Source organism: Camelus ferus, chromosome 13 (assembly GCF_009834535.1).
Source record: "Camelus ferus isolate YT-003-E chromosome 13, BCGSAC_Cfer_1.0, whole genome shotgun sequence".
Taxonomy (NCBI): Eukaryota; Metazoa; Chordata; class Mammalia; order Artiodactyla; family Camelidae; genus Camelus; species Camelus ferus.
In genome coordinates, this window is record NC_045708.1 from 10,552,005 (window position 1) to 10,573,382 (window position 21,378).

At 41.1% G+C, this 21,378-nt stretch overlaps 1 protein-coding gene across 4 annotated transcripts in view; it reads left to right on the forward strand.

Annotated features, from left to right (window-relative positions):
* Positions 1-206: 206 nt before the first annotated feature.
* The window catches only part of DDI2 (DNA damage inducible 1 homolog 2), a 38,893-nt gene continuing 17,721 nt past the window's right edge, over positions 207-21,378 (forward strand). For 2 of the 4 annotated variants that reach the window (XM_014562253.2, XM_014562256.2), the window contains exons 1-6: positions 276-579; positions 7,721-7,850; positions 10,806-11,042; positions 12,806-12,932; positions 15,717-15,844; positions 19,029-19,157. In XM_014562253.2, the coding sequence (XP_014417739.1) occupies positions 442-579; positions 7,721-7,850; positions 10,806-11,042; positions 12,806-12,932; positions 15,717-15,844; positions 19,029-19,157 (889 nt within the window). In that variant the 5' untranslated portion in view covers positions 276-441. The other 2 variants (XM_032495248.1, XM_032495247.1) reach the window with 2 other exon arrangements.

Genomic DNA, 21,378 nt, shown 5'->3' on the forward strand with positions numbered 1-21,378 from the left:
CTAATTCCGTCCGGCTTCCTCGCCCGCCTTCCCGCCGACTCCCCTCCCACGCCCACTCCATTCCTCTCCTAGCTTCCCGCCTCGCCTTCTCAGCCCGCCCCTCCGCCGCACCGAGGAGGGAAACGGGGAGGGCCAGGCGGGCTTTACGGCAGCCGCGTTGCGGCGGGGCGGGGCGCCGGGCGGCTGGCGCGCTTGGCGGCAGCGGTGGGAGGCAGGCCGGCAAGCAGGCAGACGGAGTCGCAGGCGGGTGGTGGCGGCCGTGCTTGCTGGTGAGGGCGGGAGGGAGTGAGTCACTGAGTGTGTGTGAGGGAGGGAAGGAGCGAGCGGGTGAGCGAGCAGCCCGCGTCGTCCGCCCGCAGCACCAGCCAGGCCCTGCCGCCGCCGCCGCCCCGCCGCCCTGCGCTGAGGCCGGGCCGAGCCGAGCTGGGTCGGGCCCGGGCCATGCTGCTCACCGTGTACTGTGTGCGGAGGGACCTCTCCGAGGTGACCTTTTCCCTCCAGGTCGACGCCGACTTCGAGCTGCACAACTTCCGCGCACTGTGCGAGCTCGAGTCCGGCATCCCCGCAGCCGAGAGCCAGGTACGCCCGGCGGCGAGCGGGGCCTCCCTCCGGAGCTAGCCCTCCCGCCTCGGGGCCTCACGCCTTCCCTTTGCTACTGGTGAGGAATTGGGAGGGGTGGAGGGGAAGCAGGATGGCCATTCCCAGCCCACCCCCGCATCCGGGAGGGAGCTGGAATCGGTGTGCTTCCCGCACACACCCCGAGCGTGGGGTGGGGTGCTGGGGGAGGGAACGGAGAACCTGACCCCAGACGCACCCGCTGCAGCCTGGGGGCGCGCGGACTATTGGGCTGCGCGCCCCATCTTCTGGCTCTTTGGTCCCTTCTCTAATATCCCGAGTTGAGAGTGTCGTCGTGGACCTGAGAAGAAGCCCTAGGTTTGCAAGACTTCATACAGCCTGCTTCCCCAACCAGAAATACCAGTTTGGATCCCTGTGGTAGATGTTCATCTGCTTTTTTGGAGAGGGTTCCTGCCTAAGTAAATGTAATTTATCTTTAAATGTCGAGATTTGCACCCTAAGTGAAGGAGAAAGTTTGAGACTTGCACCACTTTGTTTTGAAGGCTTTGGAAATGCTCTTGTTTTTAAAAGTAATTATTAGTTCAGCTGAAACTCTTTCTCTGGTTTCTTCCCTGGTAGTAGGCCAAAATCCCTCTCTTTCAGGTCACAGTTGAGAGTTTGAGTCAGTTCAAAGCTCAGTGTTTATGAGGATATTTGCTTAAAAATGGCCTAGTATCTTCTCAGTGTGATTTGGTCGTTTCGTTTCCCTTTCCCTACCGGAAAGAAGTTCAGCTTCTTTTGCATTTTAAATAAGCAACGTTTTATTATCAAAATGCTTTGAGGCTGCCACCAAACGGAATTGGTGACGGTAACTTTGTGGCCTTCACACTAAAGCATCTAAATCCTGCCCTGGTAAGTGGACCTTGGAGGATGTAGTCTAACCATTAAGAAAATTATTATAAAAGTCCTCCAACGCCCCAGAATGTAAATCTTGATTTCCGACTGCAGTTATGAAATAGTTCCAAAAACTATTGCCTAACTACAGTTTGTTCTGCCCTGTGTTATGATAAGCAAATGTGTCAATATTTTGTTCAGAAGTGAGTATGATTCCTTTACACTTTGGACTTTAGAACCTTGGCGTAAACTCAATATCAAGAAAGACTATTTCAGGGCACAAGGTATCACTCAAATAACACAGTCTGGCAAAAGGTGTTTGGCAAAAGATGTTGGTAAAAGGGATTTTTTACAACTCCTATTAAAAAAAAAAACTAATCCACAAAAACTCAAACCAATTCCTGTCAATGAATCCTTCAGGTAGAGGACTAAAAAAGCACAGTTTAAGTAGAGAGGGAAAGTCAACCCATATTTTTGAAAGTGGCTTTTTCAATTGTTCTCTTCTCTCTGGCTGTTCTGTTATCCTGGTTATAATCATCAGCTGGTAGAGGAAATAAAAAATTTAAATTCGTTTTGTTGTTATTAGGGCTTGGAAGAAAACTAAGATTGTGATTGTCTGTATTCCTACACTTTTTGAGATGACTGTAAACAAAAATTTAAATTAGAGAAGGTGTCAGATTGAAAGACAATTGTATGGTCAAGGCAGGCATTGCCCTGCTAGCTCTCGAGGTTAGCAATACCTTACTGACTGAACAATTAAGCTGACTCTAAATTCTTTCTTATTCATTTGGTCAGTGTTTTGGCATTTATTTCCTTCCCAAGCTAGATTAGCATATGGAAACCTGGGCTCCAACTAGTGTCAGGCCTGTATTACCTAGCCATAAACAGCTCCTGTTTTTGAAGTTTGTTCTGTTGGCTCCATTGTAACCTAACACAGTTTATTTTAGGATGTCTGGTGGTCGGTTATCTTTCAGTTGCTTACCCATCAGGCAGGAACAGGATCCACCCTAGACACTTGAGTCATTTCCTTTCACCCAATCATAATAGTAAACATCATTATAATTTCTATGTACGAATACATCATCTTCACTTACTTGAGGCCTCCCTCCCTCTGCCACCTTTACCTCCCAGAGTTCTCCCATGTTACAGATCTCCCTTCTTCCCTTCCAAAATTCCCCTGGTCTCTTTACCTCGTTCCTCTTCTTTATCTTCTCTGTTCTCAGTCCTTCACCTCCATTTCTAAAGGGAATTTCTTTTGTATGTTCCTGGCTATTTCCTGTCATTGTGTGTCCAGACCACTGGTCTCCAAACTTGTCACATATCCCTCTGAGTAAAATGTTTTGGAACATGCATCTTTGTGATGTATGTAATAAATAATACACATGAACTGATGTTATATGCAAATATATGCATGTGTATTACATGTACACATGTAATGTTAACATCAGTTACATTATGTACATACCTTAGGTACATTACAAACAGGCACAGGATAGAATTTAAGGAAGGATGAACTAAAATAAATGGAAATGAAAATTCAGATTATTTTCTGTTTTTTTCCTACATCCTTACAGTACTGTCTTGCATATCTACCCCACATTAAGGTATTGATTTTACATAAGCATGCACTTGGAAAAAGTGTTAATTTTTAACAGCTCTAGTCTGATTATAGTAGTTATAATGCAATGATAACAAATTTAGAATAGACACAGTCTCTACCTGTACATGTGATTAAAGCTAGGCATGTTCCATCTCTTAATACAAGTGTGGGCTTGGAAGCCAGGCATGGCCCTGTTTGATGCTTTGATGCAGACTTGGCTGGAGGAACTTCAAACAATTATAAGAACTTAGCTTCACTTGAAATTAATATCTTTGCATTTTTGAAACACTGTTATAATTTGCCCCTGTAGGTGGCACATGGTAAAAAAGTGTGCAGAATGTGTAAGAACTCTCAAATGAAAGGCATATTTAAATACCAAATAATAGCAGTAACTGTATGATCCTGGAAGTGCAGCTCTGCACACAGCATGATCTATGGTTTGTAAAGCACTATTTTAAACCAGTAGAAACTGAAAATTTCTATTGTAGCTGATTTTGGCATGTTTATTTTCACAAGTAATTTTCATGTATTTCTTTTCTGATAAATACTACATATTCATTATAGAAAACTTGTAACATTGAAAAGGATTAAAAAAAAGAACACAGTTACTTATTGCCTTATAACTCAGAGATAACTGTGGTTACATTTTAGTGTTTTTTTTTCTTTTTTTCTTCTTACATAGTTAAAATGTATCTATTAAGCATGTAGCCTGAACTGTATAAACAATTTCATGTCTTACTTTATTCAGTCAACGTTATGTTGTCAGCATTTTCCCATAACAATCCAAATTCTTGCAATTTATAATTTTAATGACCATATACCATACCATCATATAGATGGACTACAATTTATTTAATAATTTCCTTATTGCTGGGCATTTGGATTGGGGAAAATTGGAAGTAGTTATGAGTAACGTTTCCATATTTATCTGTGTACATAAGGCTTTGTCCCCGTTCCTGATTATTTTCTCAGGATAAATTCTTAGATATGGAATTGCCAGGTCTTTTGAAAGGCTTTTAGTAACTATTGCCAAATTATCTTGCAGGAGGGTTGTAAAAGTCAAGCTGACTATTAAATGGGATAGTATGTGCAAATCACTTGGCATATTCTGGGCTTTCAGTTAATGGCAGATACTATTATGAAGCCATTCAAATGTGATTCCAAGGGTTTTGTGACCAGTTTATGGTCCCTAATGCTAGAAATGTGTTGTTGTGATCCCTGTTGATTGATGGTGCTCATTTAGAGAGCAGAAGACATTTGACATCATGCTTAAAGGTCCTGGAGTTGTATTAATTAATCCATTGTTAACGTTGGTTAAGATTAGAACGGAGTCTCTAGGGTGCCTCCTCTGGAGTAGGTACTGGCAGTTGGGCCGGTTTGGCAGATTAAGACTTGAGCTTATAAATTTACCTGCTGTGTGTTCTTACAACTGTCAGATCTTGAATTTTGAGCCTTATAACCCTTGAACTGGGTATTATGAATGGTGGAAAGCGTCACCAATGCCATTACCAAAACTCATTTTGTTTTGACTGGTAGAAATTTGAAACCATTAGTCTACTAGATACTCATATTAAGTTAGAAAATCATTCGGTTTTATTCTGGGACTTCAGCTGCAGAATAATTGTCTTTCTTAGACTCTTAAGCCTATTTTAACAACAACCGAGAAAGCAGTTCTTTCGGGCAGTTATAATTTCAGCTAAGCTATTGTTTATGTCATCTGTGTCCTTGGACTGGAAGGTATACACCTGCTGCTTCGTCAGCGTGGAGAATGCTTGCTCTTTACCCACATTCTCCAGTCTAGTATTTTTAGGAGATTGGGACAGATTCATGTACATGTACATGTACATGTTAGATGATAGTGATTACCTGAATCTTACATTTTTGTTAAATCTGGCTGCCTTCTTTTTAAAAAATTATATTGCCTGCTGAGGAAAAACTGTTTAGCTGCACAGTGATGGAATGATGTATGGCATCTGTAAAATGGGAGTCCAAAGAGTGAGGAGTTGGTAGTGCTCCTTTCTTCAAGTTCAGGGCGGGGGGTACCTTGAGCAGTGGACAGTGTTTTGATCCCCCTGGTGAAGAGAGGCCCTTGGTGGTGATGGATGGCTTAATAGCTCTTGTAAAGGTCACCCAGCTAATTTACTAGACCACTTTGAACTTACGTTTGGGAAAGTTGTGTGTGGTACTAGGCAAGAGTGTGGGCTTTAAAAGTCAGGCAGACGAAGTTCCAATCCCAGTTCTCTTCTTAATGTACATAAAATGGGACAGTTAATGTCTACTTCATAAGATGATTATGAGACTGAAATGAGAGGGTATGAGGAGTAAGTGACTGTGAGAACCTAGTAAGAGGCTAGTTCTTAGTAGGAGCTCACTCAGTGGTAGCCATCTGCTATTTTGATACGGCTTTCCATGTAGCATTTGCAGCCTGAAGATAATTCAGTCATCTTGTGGATGGGAGCATTCCAGTTCTCCTGAGTTTGGCTTCTTTTTGTTGTTGTTGTAGATAAATAAGTGTTCTCTTGTAAGTATAGTTAGAATATGTAGACTGTGTGTGTCTCTAAATATACTGATAGTTGAATTTCTGACCCTGGAAAATTAAGGAGTTGGCCTTAAATCACTGGTACCTTCATTAAAGTGGCTTCACAAAGTTGACGTCGCCTTGTAGAAGCTGCCTGCATGGCATTTCTCTTGGCATGCTTCTTTCTTGCTGCACACCTCAACCTGTGACACTTGTCACTTCAGGTTTGTGGTGGTTTTTCAAGAAATCCCACAAGTTATACAACTCTCAGGTTGTGTTGCAAGCCGTCTATGTTGATTCTGGTGTGCTTTTACTATGAGGTACATGCTTACATAAGGGAGTGTGAATGAGTTGAAAGGGTAACAGTTACAACCTATCGTAACATGTTTTAACTTTCCAGGTGAGAGAAAAGAACTAACAATACTTTTTCTAGACCTGTGTAGAACTTATATAATTCGACCTACAAACTCTGCAAATCAATTTTCTGCTCATCCCCGGAAGTATTTGATTTTGGAAGGAACTAAATTCAGTTTCTGGTTCCATTTCTCGTGTCAGTGCAAATTCTGAGAGCAGATATGACAGGTCGGTTTTTTTTTTTTTCCAGTTTAAATCCTGTATTTTCAGCTTCTATGTCAGGCAGTCTTACTATGAGAGCTATGAGGACACGTGAGGAAACATTGTAAATGGTAGTGTAGCAGAAAGACCTGGAAGGGACAACTGTAATGGTTATCTAGCCCCAGCTGCTTGCTTGACGAATGGGAAATGTGAAGCCTGGACCAGCTGAGTGGCGGCGGGCCCTGTCAGCCAGGACAGAACTCAAGTTCCTCAGTTTGCCAGTAGCCTGGTGAAAAAGTGAATCGTTAGGAAGAAAACCTTTCAAAGCCTGAGCTTATTCTGAATGGCCCTCTACGGAGTAGGTCATAACGCAGGGTAGGTTTTATGTTCTTTTGTGGTAAAGTCATAGTATGCCCTTTGTGTGTCCCTTTTCTTTCTGCAGCAGTGTTTCATCTATTTTTATGCTCTCAGGCTTTCTTCAGTGTTTGATTGTACATCGTAAAAATCTTTTTATTAGTAGTACATCTCCAGTCCTTTTTTCCCATCTGTGTTTAATTGTTCTTTTTTTAAATTTCTTCCACTTTTATCTTCCACTCATAAAAGTGATAAACATTTGAGGGTGGTAAAAGGAAGAACACAGGAAGAGTGGTATTTGGGATTCTTTTAGACTTGCCAGTGTGCAAGATTATTTAAAAGTGGACATATAGGGATGTCAGGTACTGCAGGGTGACTAAAGTTAACACTGTCATGTATTTGAAAGTTACTAAGAGTAGCTCTTAAAAGTTCTTATCACAGGAGTAAAATTTTTAACTATGTGAGGTGATGGATGTTAATGAAACATTGTGGTAATTATTTAACAATATATACATATTTCAAATCATCATGTTGTACAACTAAAACTAATACAGTGTTACATGTCAATTGTATCCCACTAAAAACTCATGGGAGGGGGAGTGAACATATTATTCAATAGTATTGTAATTAGCATTCCCAGAGTAAATCACTCCCATTTCCCTCCCTGTATTAAATCTAAAATTATCTACTTCTATGGATTCATTTGTCCTTTAATTCAGCAAATACTTGGGCATTCCTTATCTACCAGGCCCTGTTCTAGGCATTCGGGATATGGTGAAAAAAGTCTTTGCTCTTGGAGTAGCTTACATTTTAGTGGGCAGAGAGACCCCACTGAAGAAATAAATAATATGGGAGGTGAGGGTACATTTTAAATAGGGTCATTAGAGAAGGGCTCTGAAAAGGTAGTGTTTGATCAGAGACCTTAAAAAAATAACCTGGGAAAGAACATTCATCAGGAAGAGAGAACTACAAGTGAAACAGCCTTGAGGGGGAAGTTGCTGCTGTCATTTGAGAAACAGCAATCACGGTGTGAGATGAGGTCATAGGGGAACCAGGAGCTAAATTGTTTGGGCCTAGTAGTTGATGGGGAGGATTTTGGCTTTTGTTCTAAATGTGATGGGAAACCATTGGAGGGTTTTGAACAGGGAGTGGCATTCTCTAATGAAGAGGAAAACTGCAGTCTTTCTGTTCTGTGTCATGTTACTTCTCAGTGCTTTATAGTGTTAAATCTTTTCTGATTGTAGATTGTCTATGCTGAAAGACCTCTCACAGATAACCACAGATCACTGGCTTCTTACGGCTTAAAGGATGGCGATGTTGTGATTTTACGACAGAAGGAGAATGCAGACCCTCGACCTTCGGTGCAGTTCCCAAGTAAGACGTCTCATGATGGTTTGCAGTCCTGACAAGCATTATTAGTAGATAGCATAGTTCAGAGTTTTGGATTCGCCTTGGATTCAGACTGCCAGGGTACAGATCCTGACTCTGCCGCTTGCTTTCTATGTAACCTTGGACAAGTTAACTTCTCTAAGTCCATTTCCTCATCTGTAAGATGGGTCTATAATTAACCCCAACCCCTGGAGTTGATGGGAGAATAATGAATATAAAGCCTTCAGCACATAGCGAGCCCTCAATAAATCTTAGCCTTTGTTCTTGTTATCAGTGATGATTTTATCCTTGGGAAGGACTTGAGAGGCTACGTATGCCAGTGATTCCTGGCTGACTTTCGCTACTTTGTGTCTGGTATTCAGTCATAGGCCTTTGCCAAGCATTTTACAGTCAGCCAGGCACTTGCACCCCATTTCAAGTCACCTTATAACTCTGTTGTAGGGGAAGAGATACCTCTTGACAATGTCTTTTTGTTGTTGTTTTTTGGGGGGGTAAATTAGGTTTGGGTTTTTTTGTTTATTTATAGAGGAGATACTGGGGATTGAACCCAGGACCTTGTGCATGCTAAGCATGCACTCTACCACTTGCCCCCCTACCTCTTGACAATTTCTTATTATTAACAGATGAAGCTCTGATTTTAAATAATTTCTTCAAAGTTGAAAGCAGGAGAATTATAACTTGGTGCTTGTTTCATTACTGAGCCTTATGAACGTTGAATAGCTGGACTACCAGATTCTGATTTTCCCCCACCAGCTCTGTTAATCATGTAGAAAGAAACTGTTATTTATCTTAGATGTTCCATCCAGGATAGGCTTTTATAATCTAGAATCTGCATTGGGAGTTAGGAGGTTTCTGTGTCCCTGAAATAGTGTGCAGAACTGTTTGGGTGTGGGCATGTGTGCGTTTGATGGGGAGAGGGTCCATAGCTTGCTTCAGATCCTCAGAGGAGTTTATGATCTACAAAAGTTTATAAGCTAAAAGTTTATAATGTGAAACTACTTGATGAAATGTGTTAGTTTTTTTCCCATTCCCTACCATGTTCTGATTGATTTCTTTAAACAATGTTTAGCCTCTAGGTCACTTGGTTTTAAAGTTTATGTAACAGCTGGTAGGTGTCTGGGTGATGACAGACTCTAGTTTAGAACACAGTGCTTCCATTCAGCATGAAATTGGAACTATAAGGGAACATCAGGCACTGTTCCTTTCAGATGTGGATTTCAGTTTTTCCTTGGGGCTACTGTTAAACTCTAGAAAGAGGAGTGGTTCAAGTACATCAATTAATAGAAACCAAATCTTCCTTTGGTTAATTTGGTGAAATTGTTAGTTCTGGAAATTCACTTTTCTTTCCTCCTGTGCTGTGTCAGAGGGACAAGAGAGCCAGTAGGTTGGGGAAGGGAGAGGATCTGGTCTATAAGGTAAACAAGTTTTTCAAAATTATTCTGAAGCGAATGGACTCTCAAGATAAGTGTAACAGGGTTGAAGATAAAATTTCTCAACCCACAAGGAAGGCCCACCCATGTGTGTATTGCTAGTTGACCTAGATTAACTACCTCATAAAGATCATCTTAAGCACTTCACATTTCATTGGTTTGGAAGTTCATGCGCTTGTACACATGTTCGCACACACATACACATGCTTGACAGCTGAGGTCTGTTTGAAGAAAGCGCCTAGTTCAACCCATGCTAAAAGACAGAAACTTGACACCTGAGTTTAAACATTCCATTTTTTCTACTTAGGGTCCAAAAGTCTTCAGGATAGCACCAGACTTGGGACAAGTGCAACCATCAGATATATTTTGGGGTTGAAGAAATGTGGATTCATTCATTCACTCCTAGCCCATCATTCTACCTATACTTAGGATTTTATGGGGTTTTTTTTTTTCCCCTTTTTTAGAATACAACCCTTTTTTCAATAACAGCTTTTACTGAGATATCATTCGTACTATATAGTTCACTCATTTAAAGGGTACAGTTCAATAATTTTTAGTATATTCAGAGTTGTGCAGTGTATGATCAACTTTAGCACATTTTTTTCATCATCTTTTAACAAAAAGTCTCTACCCATTAACAGTCATTCCCCATTTGCCCCAACACTGCCTAGCCCTGGGCAGCCATCAGTCTACTTTCTATCTCTGTATTTTCCTATTCTGGACATTTCATATGAATGGAATCATACAATATGTGGGTCCCTTGAGTAAAGCTCCCTTTTATTTTCCTTTCATTTTAGTAAGGTCGGCTCACCCTGGAGTATGGAACCTGGGAGTGTGGCCTCTGAACCTGTTAAATCTTTTGGTGTTCTCAGCACTGAGAACCTATACAGGTTCCTTTTCTTTTTTTCTCTCCTGTGAAGTAATTGCACCCACTGGCTCCCCAGGATGTGAGAGGAGTTAGCAGTGATGCACAGATGAAAGTGTAAATTCAAAGAACTAATATGTGTGGCACAGACTTGTAGAAGTTAACATCTAACATTTATGCTTTCAGTTGATACGTATCGTATTTTTTACCCAAGGTGTCAGGACTCTTTGAAGCATATATCGGAGCAGACTAGGATTTTTCTTAGGAACCACATCCATATTTGTGTGGTTATATTTGAGACTGGCTTTAACTTTTTAAAGACATAATAAATAAGTAAAAACTTACTATCCTGGGATATTTCTTATAAGCCAGAAATTTGGGATTATTACCATTGTCTGCCTACCCCTACTTCCACCCTCCACCCCCTGTGCCCCTATTTTTCTATTCTTTCCTACCTATTCACTCTCAGACTGCAGACTTTATATTCAAACTCAGCATGAGAAAGAAGGGAGAGGGCATTCAGAATGTCTACAATTACCATCTACTACTATTACGTACCACGTATGCGTAAACCTGCCATTTCTTTCAGATACTTGTTTTCATGGAGTCACTTAAAGTAAACTTTAAATCGATTTTCCCCAACAGACTTACCCCGAATAGACTTCCGTAGTATAGCCGTGCCTGGCACTTCAAGCTCCCGGCAGCGCCAGCCACCAGGAGCACAGCAGTCCCGCTCATCTCCTGGAGAAATAGCTTCGTCTCCTCAGGGCTTGGACAATCCAGCCTTGCTCCGAGACATGTTGCTGGCCAACCCCCACGAGCTGTCCTTGCTGAAGGAACGCAATCCACCCCTGGCAGATGCTCTGCTCAGTGGAGATCTCGGTAAGCTTAGAAAATTGGAAGGCTGTCAAGCTGACCTGAGGTGGATAGTTGTGCTACAGCAGATGTGGAGAAAATCAAGCAACTGGTGTGTTCAGCCCACTGTATCACGTGCTTTATTACCATATTAGTTCGTCTGAGAGGTAAAGTAGTGCTGATGTCAAAGGCTGAGTTAATTGGCAATAGTGGCAGAATTTTAGGACCACGTAGGGTGTTGAAATCCATCTCAGCCAGACCCCTTTGCTTCTCTTTTTTTCTAATTTTAGCAGCACATTACCCAGGTATTGATTTTTTTTTAATTGAAGTATAATTGGTTTACAGTATTGCATTAGTTTCAGGTGTACAGCATAGTGATTCAGGTTTTTTGTTTGTGTTTTGTGGGCTTTTTTTTTTCCCCCAGATAATACTTGTGATAACCAGGTACTGCTATTTTAACCTGTTTAGTTAGACTCTCAATTAAAGAGAGTACCAATTAACCAGCTGATGCCAACTGAAATGAGTTTAGTTCAGGAAAACAAGTAAAATGCCATGCCTGTATGGCAAAATGCAACCCCTCTATTCTCACTCACCTCAAGTTTAATGCTGGTGGGGTTGGATCTGTATTTGAGCTATTCTTGCACTTAACAGAACATTTATTTTTAGTCTTCTTTATGAATAAAGTTTTCTCTGTAGATTTCTCTGATTTTACTCCTAAGTTTATGAAACCTTACTGAATAAATTTTATATCATAACAGATACTTAATAACTCATTCCTCAATAACCATTATTAAAATTTAGGTAATATTTACCTACAGAGATATACTTGGATTTTTTTTCCTTTTTTTTTTTTTTTTTTTTCCTGAAGAGCTAAAATATTTTAAGTATATAGTTTGTTGGATTGTTGGGTTTTGACAAACTCATGTAACCACCACCCCAATCAAAATATAGAACATTTCTCTCACTCCAGAAAGTTCTATTATGTTCTCTTCTAGTCAGTTTCCTCTCCTAGAGGCTACCACTATTCTGATACTTATTACAGGTTATTTTTGCCTGTTTTTGACCTTCATGTAAATGGAATCGTATAGTATGTCTTCTCTTGGGTGAGGCTTCTTCCACTCAGTTTTTTTAGGTTCATCTGTTATGTGTAGCAGTAGTTGATGGGACAGTTATCTTGGTTTCTTTAGTTTCTTACGCAGTGTATCTAATTGCCAAAGACCATGATGATGGCACTTCTATGTTTATGCATTAGAATGTACTCATATTTAAGAAATAGCAAAATAAAGGTAGTTCTTGCAACATGCATCTTGTAGCAAGCAATGTTTTCTCCTTACTAATTTTCCTGCTTGGTATCTATCAGGTAATATATAGATAGGCTAACAGTAGTTTGCTTATAATTTATCCACTTTAAGGCAGAGTGTTGAAAGGAAGTGAAATTAGAAGAGGAAAAGGGGGATAGTAGTGCTCTGTTTTATGTCTAGGTAATAGGATAATACGGGCAATGGGGAGGAGTCATTTACCCACCGCACAGATAGTCATCCCCCACTGATTTACACTGAAAAGTCATTATTTCTGAGAAGATATTTGCAAATACTTTATTTCCTTACACTAAATTTAGGTGAAGAAGTAGTCTTGCCTCAGAAACTAAATCTAACTGCTCATTTAAAATGATTTTTAGGCATCCTTTTGCATCTCTCACAGTTATTTTGAGAAATTGTTTGCTGTGGAAGAGTACTAATAAAGAATGAGAATATAGTGGTTCTTAAGATTTTCCCCCCTTGTTCTTGTAGAGAAATTTTCTAGGGTCCTAGTGGAGCAGCAGCAGGACCGAGCCCGGAGAGAGCAGGAAAGGATTCGTCTCTTTTCTGCTGACCCTTTTGATCTTGAAGCTCAGGCAAAGATAGAAGAAGATATAAGGTAATGACCCCTTGGCCCGAAGAGCAAGATATAGGGAGTCCAGATCTCCCAGACTTCAGGTGACCTTGTGTCAGTTGGGCATCTGCTTTGCGGCAGATTCCTTATTTTGAATCTGAGGTAGTAGCTTCAGTCTTCTGGTTTCTTATCTCCTCTTCCATTTTTCCTTGCATTTTGATTTAACATTGCAAAGTGATTAACATTCACTTAATGACTTTCTCTTCTAAAATTTTCATATAGACTCCCTGACTAGCCCCAAACACTTTTTCCCCCCCAAGCACATTATTAAGGCAACTGCAGGTAGATGACCCCAGGACTGAGCAGAAACCCCCAACTTGGGGACACTACTAGGCTGGCTACACAGGCTGATTGGGATCTCTCTCCTTAGACATAATGGGTGAGCTCTGATTAAATCCAGGGCTTAGACATGATTGGATTAGAGATAACTGTACAAACAGGAACCTTATAGTCTGTTTTCCTTCCACAGTTCTTGTGCTGGCCTCAGCAGATAAACTAACTGCAGGACTTGTTTCTAGCTCCAGATTCTCTAATGCTGTGGTTCTCACCTGAGGCAGCATTAAAGTCATATGAGAAGCCTTTAAAAATGCAGGTGCTTAGGCTTTACTCCCAAATCTGATGAATCATAATCTTAAGAGGTGGGGCCTAAGCAGGTACAAGGTTACTAATGCCATCCTTGGTCCCATTACTAGCAGTCAGTCCCTTTGAAGAAAAGAATGGCTGCTTTCCCCCATCCCAGATTCAGTTTTTGTTGCCAATTGTGAAGGCCTTAGTGTAACTGAGAAGAAAAGAACTGACGATAACTGCTTGTCACTGTCTCTGGTTACTTAAATGAGGCCTAACGTGGTCGTTATATTACACTGTCAACTTGGATGTCAGATAAAGGTTTTCCTGTTTCTCTGGCTATACTTGAAATCAAGAAGTGTAAATATGCCAGAATCAATTGACAGCCGTAAGCCATCCACTTGTGTTCTTGTTGAATAAATGTTTCCACTGATTGTATCTGATACTAACAACTATCTTTGAGAAACATCTCAGTAGTTAAAGCTGTGCAGAGAAATAGGAAGATATTTGTGTTTTCTCGACTAGACCACATTGCAGCTGTAAAGGAACCTGACATAACTCACGAATAGTTGCATTCAAGCCAGGAAGCAGGAGGGGTGGGAGGGAGAGTGGGGAGGCATCATAGCCAAACTGTGACTCCGAGCTATTAGAAGAGAAGTGAAATGAGGCATATCCATAGGGCTCGTGTTTCTTCCCAGGGTTGAGGTAAAGGAACTGGGGCAATGCACGTATTCTTTTATGGGACAAAGCCTTGTGCCTGTAACATGACACAGAGTCCGGGATAGCCAGAGTAACTGGTATTATCTCAGAAGATTTTCTGCTGAAACTTACCTTGGTTGGAGTCAGTGCAAGGTCAGGAGTGCACAACTAATTTTAGGTTATTTTTAAATTTGGTAGTGTGGCCTAGGAGAAAGGCTGTGTAATTATATAAAACACCTTGGAAGTTTTATTTGGTACGCTACACCAGTGATCACATAGGGTACATGTACACTGAGGTGTATAATAGCTTGCATATTTGCCTGACTAAACGAGTATGCCTTTGACTTTCTGAGAAGTTTAACATTTTATTACAGAATGGCTGATAAAACCATCAATACAGTTGAGCCAGAGTATTATTACAAAAGGGACAGTAACTACAGTTTAGAATAGAGGTCAGGAAACTTCCTCCATAAAGAGCCAGATAGTAAATGTTTTAGGCTTTGCAGACCGTGCGGCCCGTGTCGCTCGCACTCAGTTCTGCCAGCGCAGTACAAAAGCAGCCGTAGATAGTGCGACAGCATGTAGATGAGTGGTGTGGCCGTGTTCCTGTAAACAGACAGTGAGCCGTAATTTGCCAACCCCTGGTTTACAGTTGTAACTGACCCCGCCTTGGGTCCTGTTCTGTTATTGTCTCGGTCTTCAGGAGAGTTGCCCTAGTTTCCATCAATGTTTGTAGTGTTTGATGATGTTTTTAAAAGGAGGTTGGGAATGACGGTATCAGATGTTGGAGTGAGCTGGAACTCTTGTGTGCTCTTCTCATGTAAGAATTAGAATACATTCAGTTTTTGAAGATATGTTTTGATGGACCAGGTGAACCATGATAACATGAATGTGTGTGTAGTTTTCTAAGTGATAGCCAGGTGAGTATTCTTCGAGCTTCTGCTCTTATCTTAGCATTTTGTACTGGATGCTTTATACCTCTCGGTAATCCTGTGATAAAAATTACTGTCCTCATTTTACAGATTAGGAACCCAAACTTGGAAAATAAGCAGCAGATGCAACACAAGCAGTTGAAACATCTGTTTTATTTTGTTTTCGAACTATTTTTAATGCACTGGACATAGGAAGTGTACCCGGATACCCAGTATAAATTATACACAGTTTAAATTGGAACATTGACGAAATTCTAACGTTATGTAGGATAAAAAGGATTGTGACCCTCACTCTCCAGAAGTTTATTTACCTATTTCTGAGCTTGTAAAGGGAACATAATCGTTTTTACATGAAGGTAATTTGTATGCCTTAGATGTTCTGCCAATGTATATCTCACTTCCTCCTGCTAAATCACATATTTCAGGATAGAGCACCAATTTCCATTTCCATGACTCAGCTGCTGTAGTTGGAACAAAAGATATGTGCAGATCTGTTTTTAATGTTGTGACTTTGAAACAGATTTCTCTTCATGGAAATAATGCTTTTAGTGTACCTGGTTTTGGTTTGTTACAGGCAACAGAACATTGAGGAAAACATGACAATAGCTATGGAAGAGGCTCCAGAAAGTTTTGGCCAAGTAGTGATGCTTTATATTAACTGCAAAGTGAATGGACATCCTGTGAAAGCCTTTGTTGACTCAGGTGACGTCTCCATCTTTTGTGTCTTTGTCTCTGCGTCCAATGTGACCTGATCCAGGGAGAAGGGGAGACTCTGGTGCCTGTTAAAGATGGCAGTAGCCCTTTGAACGGCGAACTAACAAGCCAGAGGTTATTGTTTTCACTTGTCAATCTTATGTTTATAATTGACTTTTTTCCTTTAATTATTTCTTAACCAGTTTTCTATTTTGCAGTGTCTTCTTTCTCTTCCTACCTCCCCTTACTTGGTTGGCATCCTGAATTTCTAGGATACCTCTGTATGAAATTAGAGAGTAAATGGGTTTAGAATAAGGAGCTGTAAGAAGGGAGTGTGCAGAGGCCAAACAAATATTTCAGCCTGGTGTGTGTGCCAGTACTTTACCAGAAGCCGTGAGTGTATAAGAATGTTCTTGCCCTTAACGAATTTAACAGCCACGTCAGGAGACAGGGAGTTTCCCCCTTGAGGATTCAGATAATGTCTGTACTAACTGGCACCTTTTCTCTCAGTAACAGCTCTTTGACTTTTTAGTGAGGCAACACAGAGCAGCACCTTGTGAGTGTAACTGCGTGGCCTCGTGGGTCTCTCCCTTGAGGCTGTAAGATAGAATGTGTTCCTAGCCCCTGCTCAAGTCACTTTTCCTCCATTTGTTCAGCCACAAATACTGAAGCACATGCTCAGTTTCAACTGTTAAGAGTTGTATCTTGATACGTATACATTCCTGGGAGAAGTAAATCTTCTGATTATTCAGTTTTTTGAGTGTCTGTTGAGTGCTGTGTGTAGAGCCTTGCACTGAGTGCCTGGGGGGTAATACTGGAGCTTCGTAGGGCTCCAATGAGTGAGCGAGGCAAATACATGCGACCCTGATATAACACTCAGCATTTAATGAGCCCTTACTGTGTGCCAAGCACCGTGCTAGGTGCTTAATATGTATCATCTTAGTCAGTTTTATTTAATCCTCAGAATATCCCCGTGAGCTCTTTTGTATTATCCCTGTTTTACAGATGAGGAAACTTAGAGGGGCGAAGTCACTCTTCCAGGTGTACAAAGTTCATGACTTTGGATGCAGCCCCAGATCTGCTTGATGCCAGAACTCTTAACCACTATGTAAAAATCAGATGCATGTTGGATGAACATTAAGACCACATTCTCACTGTGACTGGGGTGTTCAAGTGTGGCTTCCTAAAAAAAGAGGGCATTTGAACTGCGCTTGGGTAGAGGACTGGGGCCGTGAGCTGAGGCTTGAGAAAAGGCAGGAAAGCTGTGAAAGGGACCCTTCTCACCGTGGGGTTGCTTACTTTCCATAAGTAACTAGCTTTTGTGGAGCAGGGTGGGGATGGAGGAGGAAAAGAGAGAAGTGCCTTCCCAAATTCCCTTGTCCTTCATTATTTCTGGGCCTTCTTGACTCTAACCTTCCTCAGATGTCAGGAGCTGTCAGTGCCCATAAAGTGTAAATTATTTGTGAGCAATATGAATAGGAAGTGTTGAAATTGAATGAGAGGAGAGATCACTGGGAAAGAACAGTCGTTGGGGAGGAGGTGGGTCTTGGGCTGGGCCTTAAAGCGTAAGTGGAATTCAAAGAAAGTGAGTCAAGCAGAGGAGTGGCCACTCTACAGGAGGGTCAATGTGAGTAAAACGCAAAGGGAACACATTCCTCCTGGTAAAGTGGAAGGTGTAGAGCAGTCAGAATATGAGGCTGGTATCTGAGTCTGGGCTGCTACGAAAACCATAGACTGGGTAGCTTATAAACAGCACATTTGTTTCTCAGTTCCAGGGGTTAAGAAGCCCAAGATCAAGATGCTGGTAGATTCAGTCTAATTCCTAGTTCATAGACCACCTTCTCTTCCCTGTGTCCTCACATGGTGGCAGGGGCAAGGGAGCTCCCCTGGGTCTCTTTCATAAAGGCACCAAATCCCATTCATGAGGGTTTCACACTTATGACCTAGTCACATCCCAGAGGCTCCACCTCCTGATATCATCACATTGGGGACTGGGTTTCAACATAAATTTTGGAGAGATGCAAACATTCAGTCTGTAGCAGCTGGAAATAATTGGACCGGGGTAAGGTGGGATCTGAGGCTGTGGCGATGTGGTTGGAAGCTGATCTTACAAAGAGTGGGAACCTTTGAAGATTTTTGAGCAGATGAATAAGTGATCTGAAGAAGGTGATAGTTTAAGAAGATTGAAGACAATGATGGTTCTGGAGAATTCTGTGCCCCTGAGGATCAGAACTATTTCCCTGCTTTAAATTACACATCCACAGAGTGGTTTGGAAACCAGAAAAATTGTCCACTAGCTCGAGGGATAGAGTGTAAGCTAGGCTGATTGCTATGGTTAGAAGAAAGATCAGAAATTACCCAGAATTTAACAGGTTTGGAACAGTTCGAGAGTGAGGAGAAGGCTAAAAGAATAGGATTCGAAAGTGAACAATGCCTATGTTTTATCATTGCAAGAAAATAATTCCATTGGCAAGGAGAGAAATCCAGGAGAGTATTAACTGGAAAGAAAGAGCTTTATACCTATTGGCTTTGAGATAGACACATCCAACTCAGGAATGTAGAACTAGAGTCTGTGGGAGCGATTAGGATCCTAGACAAAGATTAGCATCTGTCTTCTGGATAGACAGACTCCAGCTGTGTGGGTAAGTACGTGTAACTGAGAGAGAAGAGACTCCAGTGCCTCCTTCCTGAAAGGAGTGAGAACAGAGAATGGAGACTTCAGTTCTGATTTTTTGAGAGGCTGCAGGATGTACTTTTTAGCTGGTAAATTAGTGTCCCAAAGTTTGAAATAAAAATAACTTGGTATGATGTTTAGAGATACTCAGTGAAAACTGATCTGAGTGTTCAGTAATCCTTAATTGAGCATTTCCATCTGTAGACATAGTTTGGCTTTTTGAAAGTCCTTTCCATGTAGTTTTGCTTTCTATTTTTAAAGTTTAAAATATTATTTAATTATTATATTTAAACAAAATATTCTTTCCCTCAGTGTCAAGTTTCTACACTGTTTCAGATTCCAATGTGAAACTAAAAGTTGAACTAAGTGTGGCAGAAAGCTTGCTGTGTAGGAATAATTTTACACAGACAAAAGCCTGGGAGTATACTTCATTTCTGCCCTGTTCTTAGTGCTGCATTTTTAATCTTATCACAAATGTGGTTTTTGTCTTTATTATCTGATGTTTCCCTCCACGTCCAGGTGCCCAGATGACTATTATGAGCCAGGCTTGTGCAGAAAGGTGTAACATAATGAGGCTGGTGGACCGTCGGTGGGCAGGAATTGCCAAAGGAGTGGGCACCCAGAAGATTATTGGAAGGGTACATCTAGGTGAGTGAAAGGCACTGGGAGCCTTTGTAGGGCAGTGGACTTTAAAAAAATTTCTCTTGGATAGGGGCATCTGATCCGGCACGCCTAATCTCTAGAAATTTTAAATCCTGTATTAGAGTTATACATGCAACTTGGTTCAACTGGTTATAAAAAAAACACCAATCTACTGTGTGCTTTTATTTCCTGCTCTTCAGAGATAATTTCCTCCTCCTTCTATTTGAGCTGATTTCTTTTGATACTTACCTCCATATTTCTAAATAATATGCTTTTAATGCTATTTACTTACATGACTACGTAAATACTGTTGAGAGCTGAGCCATCCAATTGAAAAAGATTGCTTTTCCTTTCATGTCTAGTATTTTTTTTTTCAGAATTAGTGATTTTTTTTTGTTTGTTGTTTTTGTTTTTTGTTTTTTTGGTTATTCGGTTTTTTACATTACTCATTTCTAGACACTTACCTCGTTGTGTAAATGTGCTTTATACATGTTTTCCTATTGAAGATGCTTCTTGCAGGGCCTGGGCTGGTGGTTCGAGGTTGCTTTGTAGCAGCTATTTCAAAGTCTCCCTTGACGGGGCCCTGAGGGGTACCTTTCCCTTGTGTCTTGTGTCGGGTTGTGAAACCCACGCTTTTTCCCTTTTCTCTTCAGTTTATTAGTGTCCATCTTCCAGTGACTTCCTGAGTTTGTGCACAAGAGTAAATCGAGTCCTTCAGTATCAGAGCATGTATTTGTTCCTCTGTCCTACCAGACTAGCTAGGTCGGAAGTCACTTTCCTTCCTGGTCTTTGTCGGTGTTGCTGTGGAGCGGCTGGCTGCTGTTCTGACTCTTGATGCTCTGTGTGTAAGATGTCTCTTCCTTTTCTGAAGCAGGTAGCATCTTCTCCTTGATCTCAGTGTTTTGAGATTTCACAATGATGTACCTGGGTGTAGATCTCTTTTTGTCTACTGTGCTGGGTGCCTTTCAATCTGGAAAAATGATGCTGATGATGACTTGCTCCCCTCGGGGAGTCTGTAATTCAGGTAGGAGAAACTAATGTCATGGACTTGTCCTCTGGTTTTCTTTTTTCCTTTCATCGTGTTTTGGGAGATTTTTAGTGAAATTTCCTGAGACTTTGCCTTCCAGCCTTTCTGTTCTGTTTGGTATAGCTTTTCTTTCATGTTAGATGGTCTTTGCAGATGTCTGGTGATCCTTGGCATCTGCTCATATTGAAGAACGGGACACCAGAAGGCTGTTTGCGAGGTTGGTTGGGTGGGCAGCTGTGGTGATTGTGGGTGATCTGGGAGCTGGGTTGGAGAAGAAGGCTAGAGTCCACTTAGCCGCCTGGCCTTCAGTTCGGTGATGGTTGTTGTGTCCCAGTCTTCCTCCATGCCCATCTCTATTATGACAGCCTCAGTTTCACCCTCTTGAGAAAATAAGCCTCCAGTCTGCTGTTGGGGTGGAAGCAGGTAGTCAGCTGGCTGAGCAGAGTGCAGGAGAGGAGCCCAAGGTGTAACTGTGCCTGCACAGACCTTCAGCCAGTACACCATCCTCTTGGGAGTTCCATGATCTTTTCCTTGCTGTCATCTGCTTTCTGGTCCCAAAATTGTGTTTCAGTTATCTCGTCCATATTTTTGGCCTTAGTGATTTGTACCTTTGAAAAAAAAATTAAAATTTTCATTATGGTGTTTTTAGGAGTGAATGGAAATAAATACATGTGTTCAGTCCTTTCTGTTTAATCAAAATTCTTTTCTTTCTGCTTTTTTCTTTTATTATCCATTTAATAGATGCTCACTGTAGAGAATTTCAGAAGTACAGAAATGTGAGAAGCGAAAATACCTTAAATTCTTTTAGGTGAGAATCAATCCGTAGTAGCATTTGGACAGATCTCTTTCTGGCATTTTTTTCCTTGTAAAAAGGGATCATATATGGAATTTTATACTTTGCTTTAAGAAAAAGTGACACATTTTCCAAATGTCAGTTTAAATTTCATAAGCATTATTAAATAAATGTATAACATTCTATTGTATGGGTTTAATGGTCAGCTTTTGGGATATGTTTTTTCTCCCAATATTTTGTCATTATAAGACGGCAGTGGATTTTTGTGTAGTTTTGTGCACACTTTGATTTTTTTTCCTTAGTTAAGATTCCTATAAGTGAAACTACTAAATCAAAGATTACAAATATTATTTAAGGGTCTAGATAGAGTTACCTGCTGCCAGTCTGGTTTCTCCAGCGCTGATTGA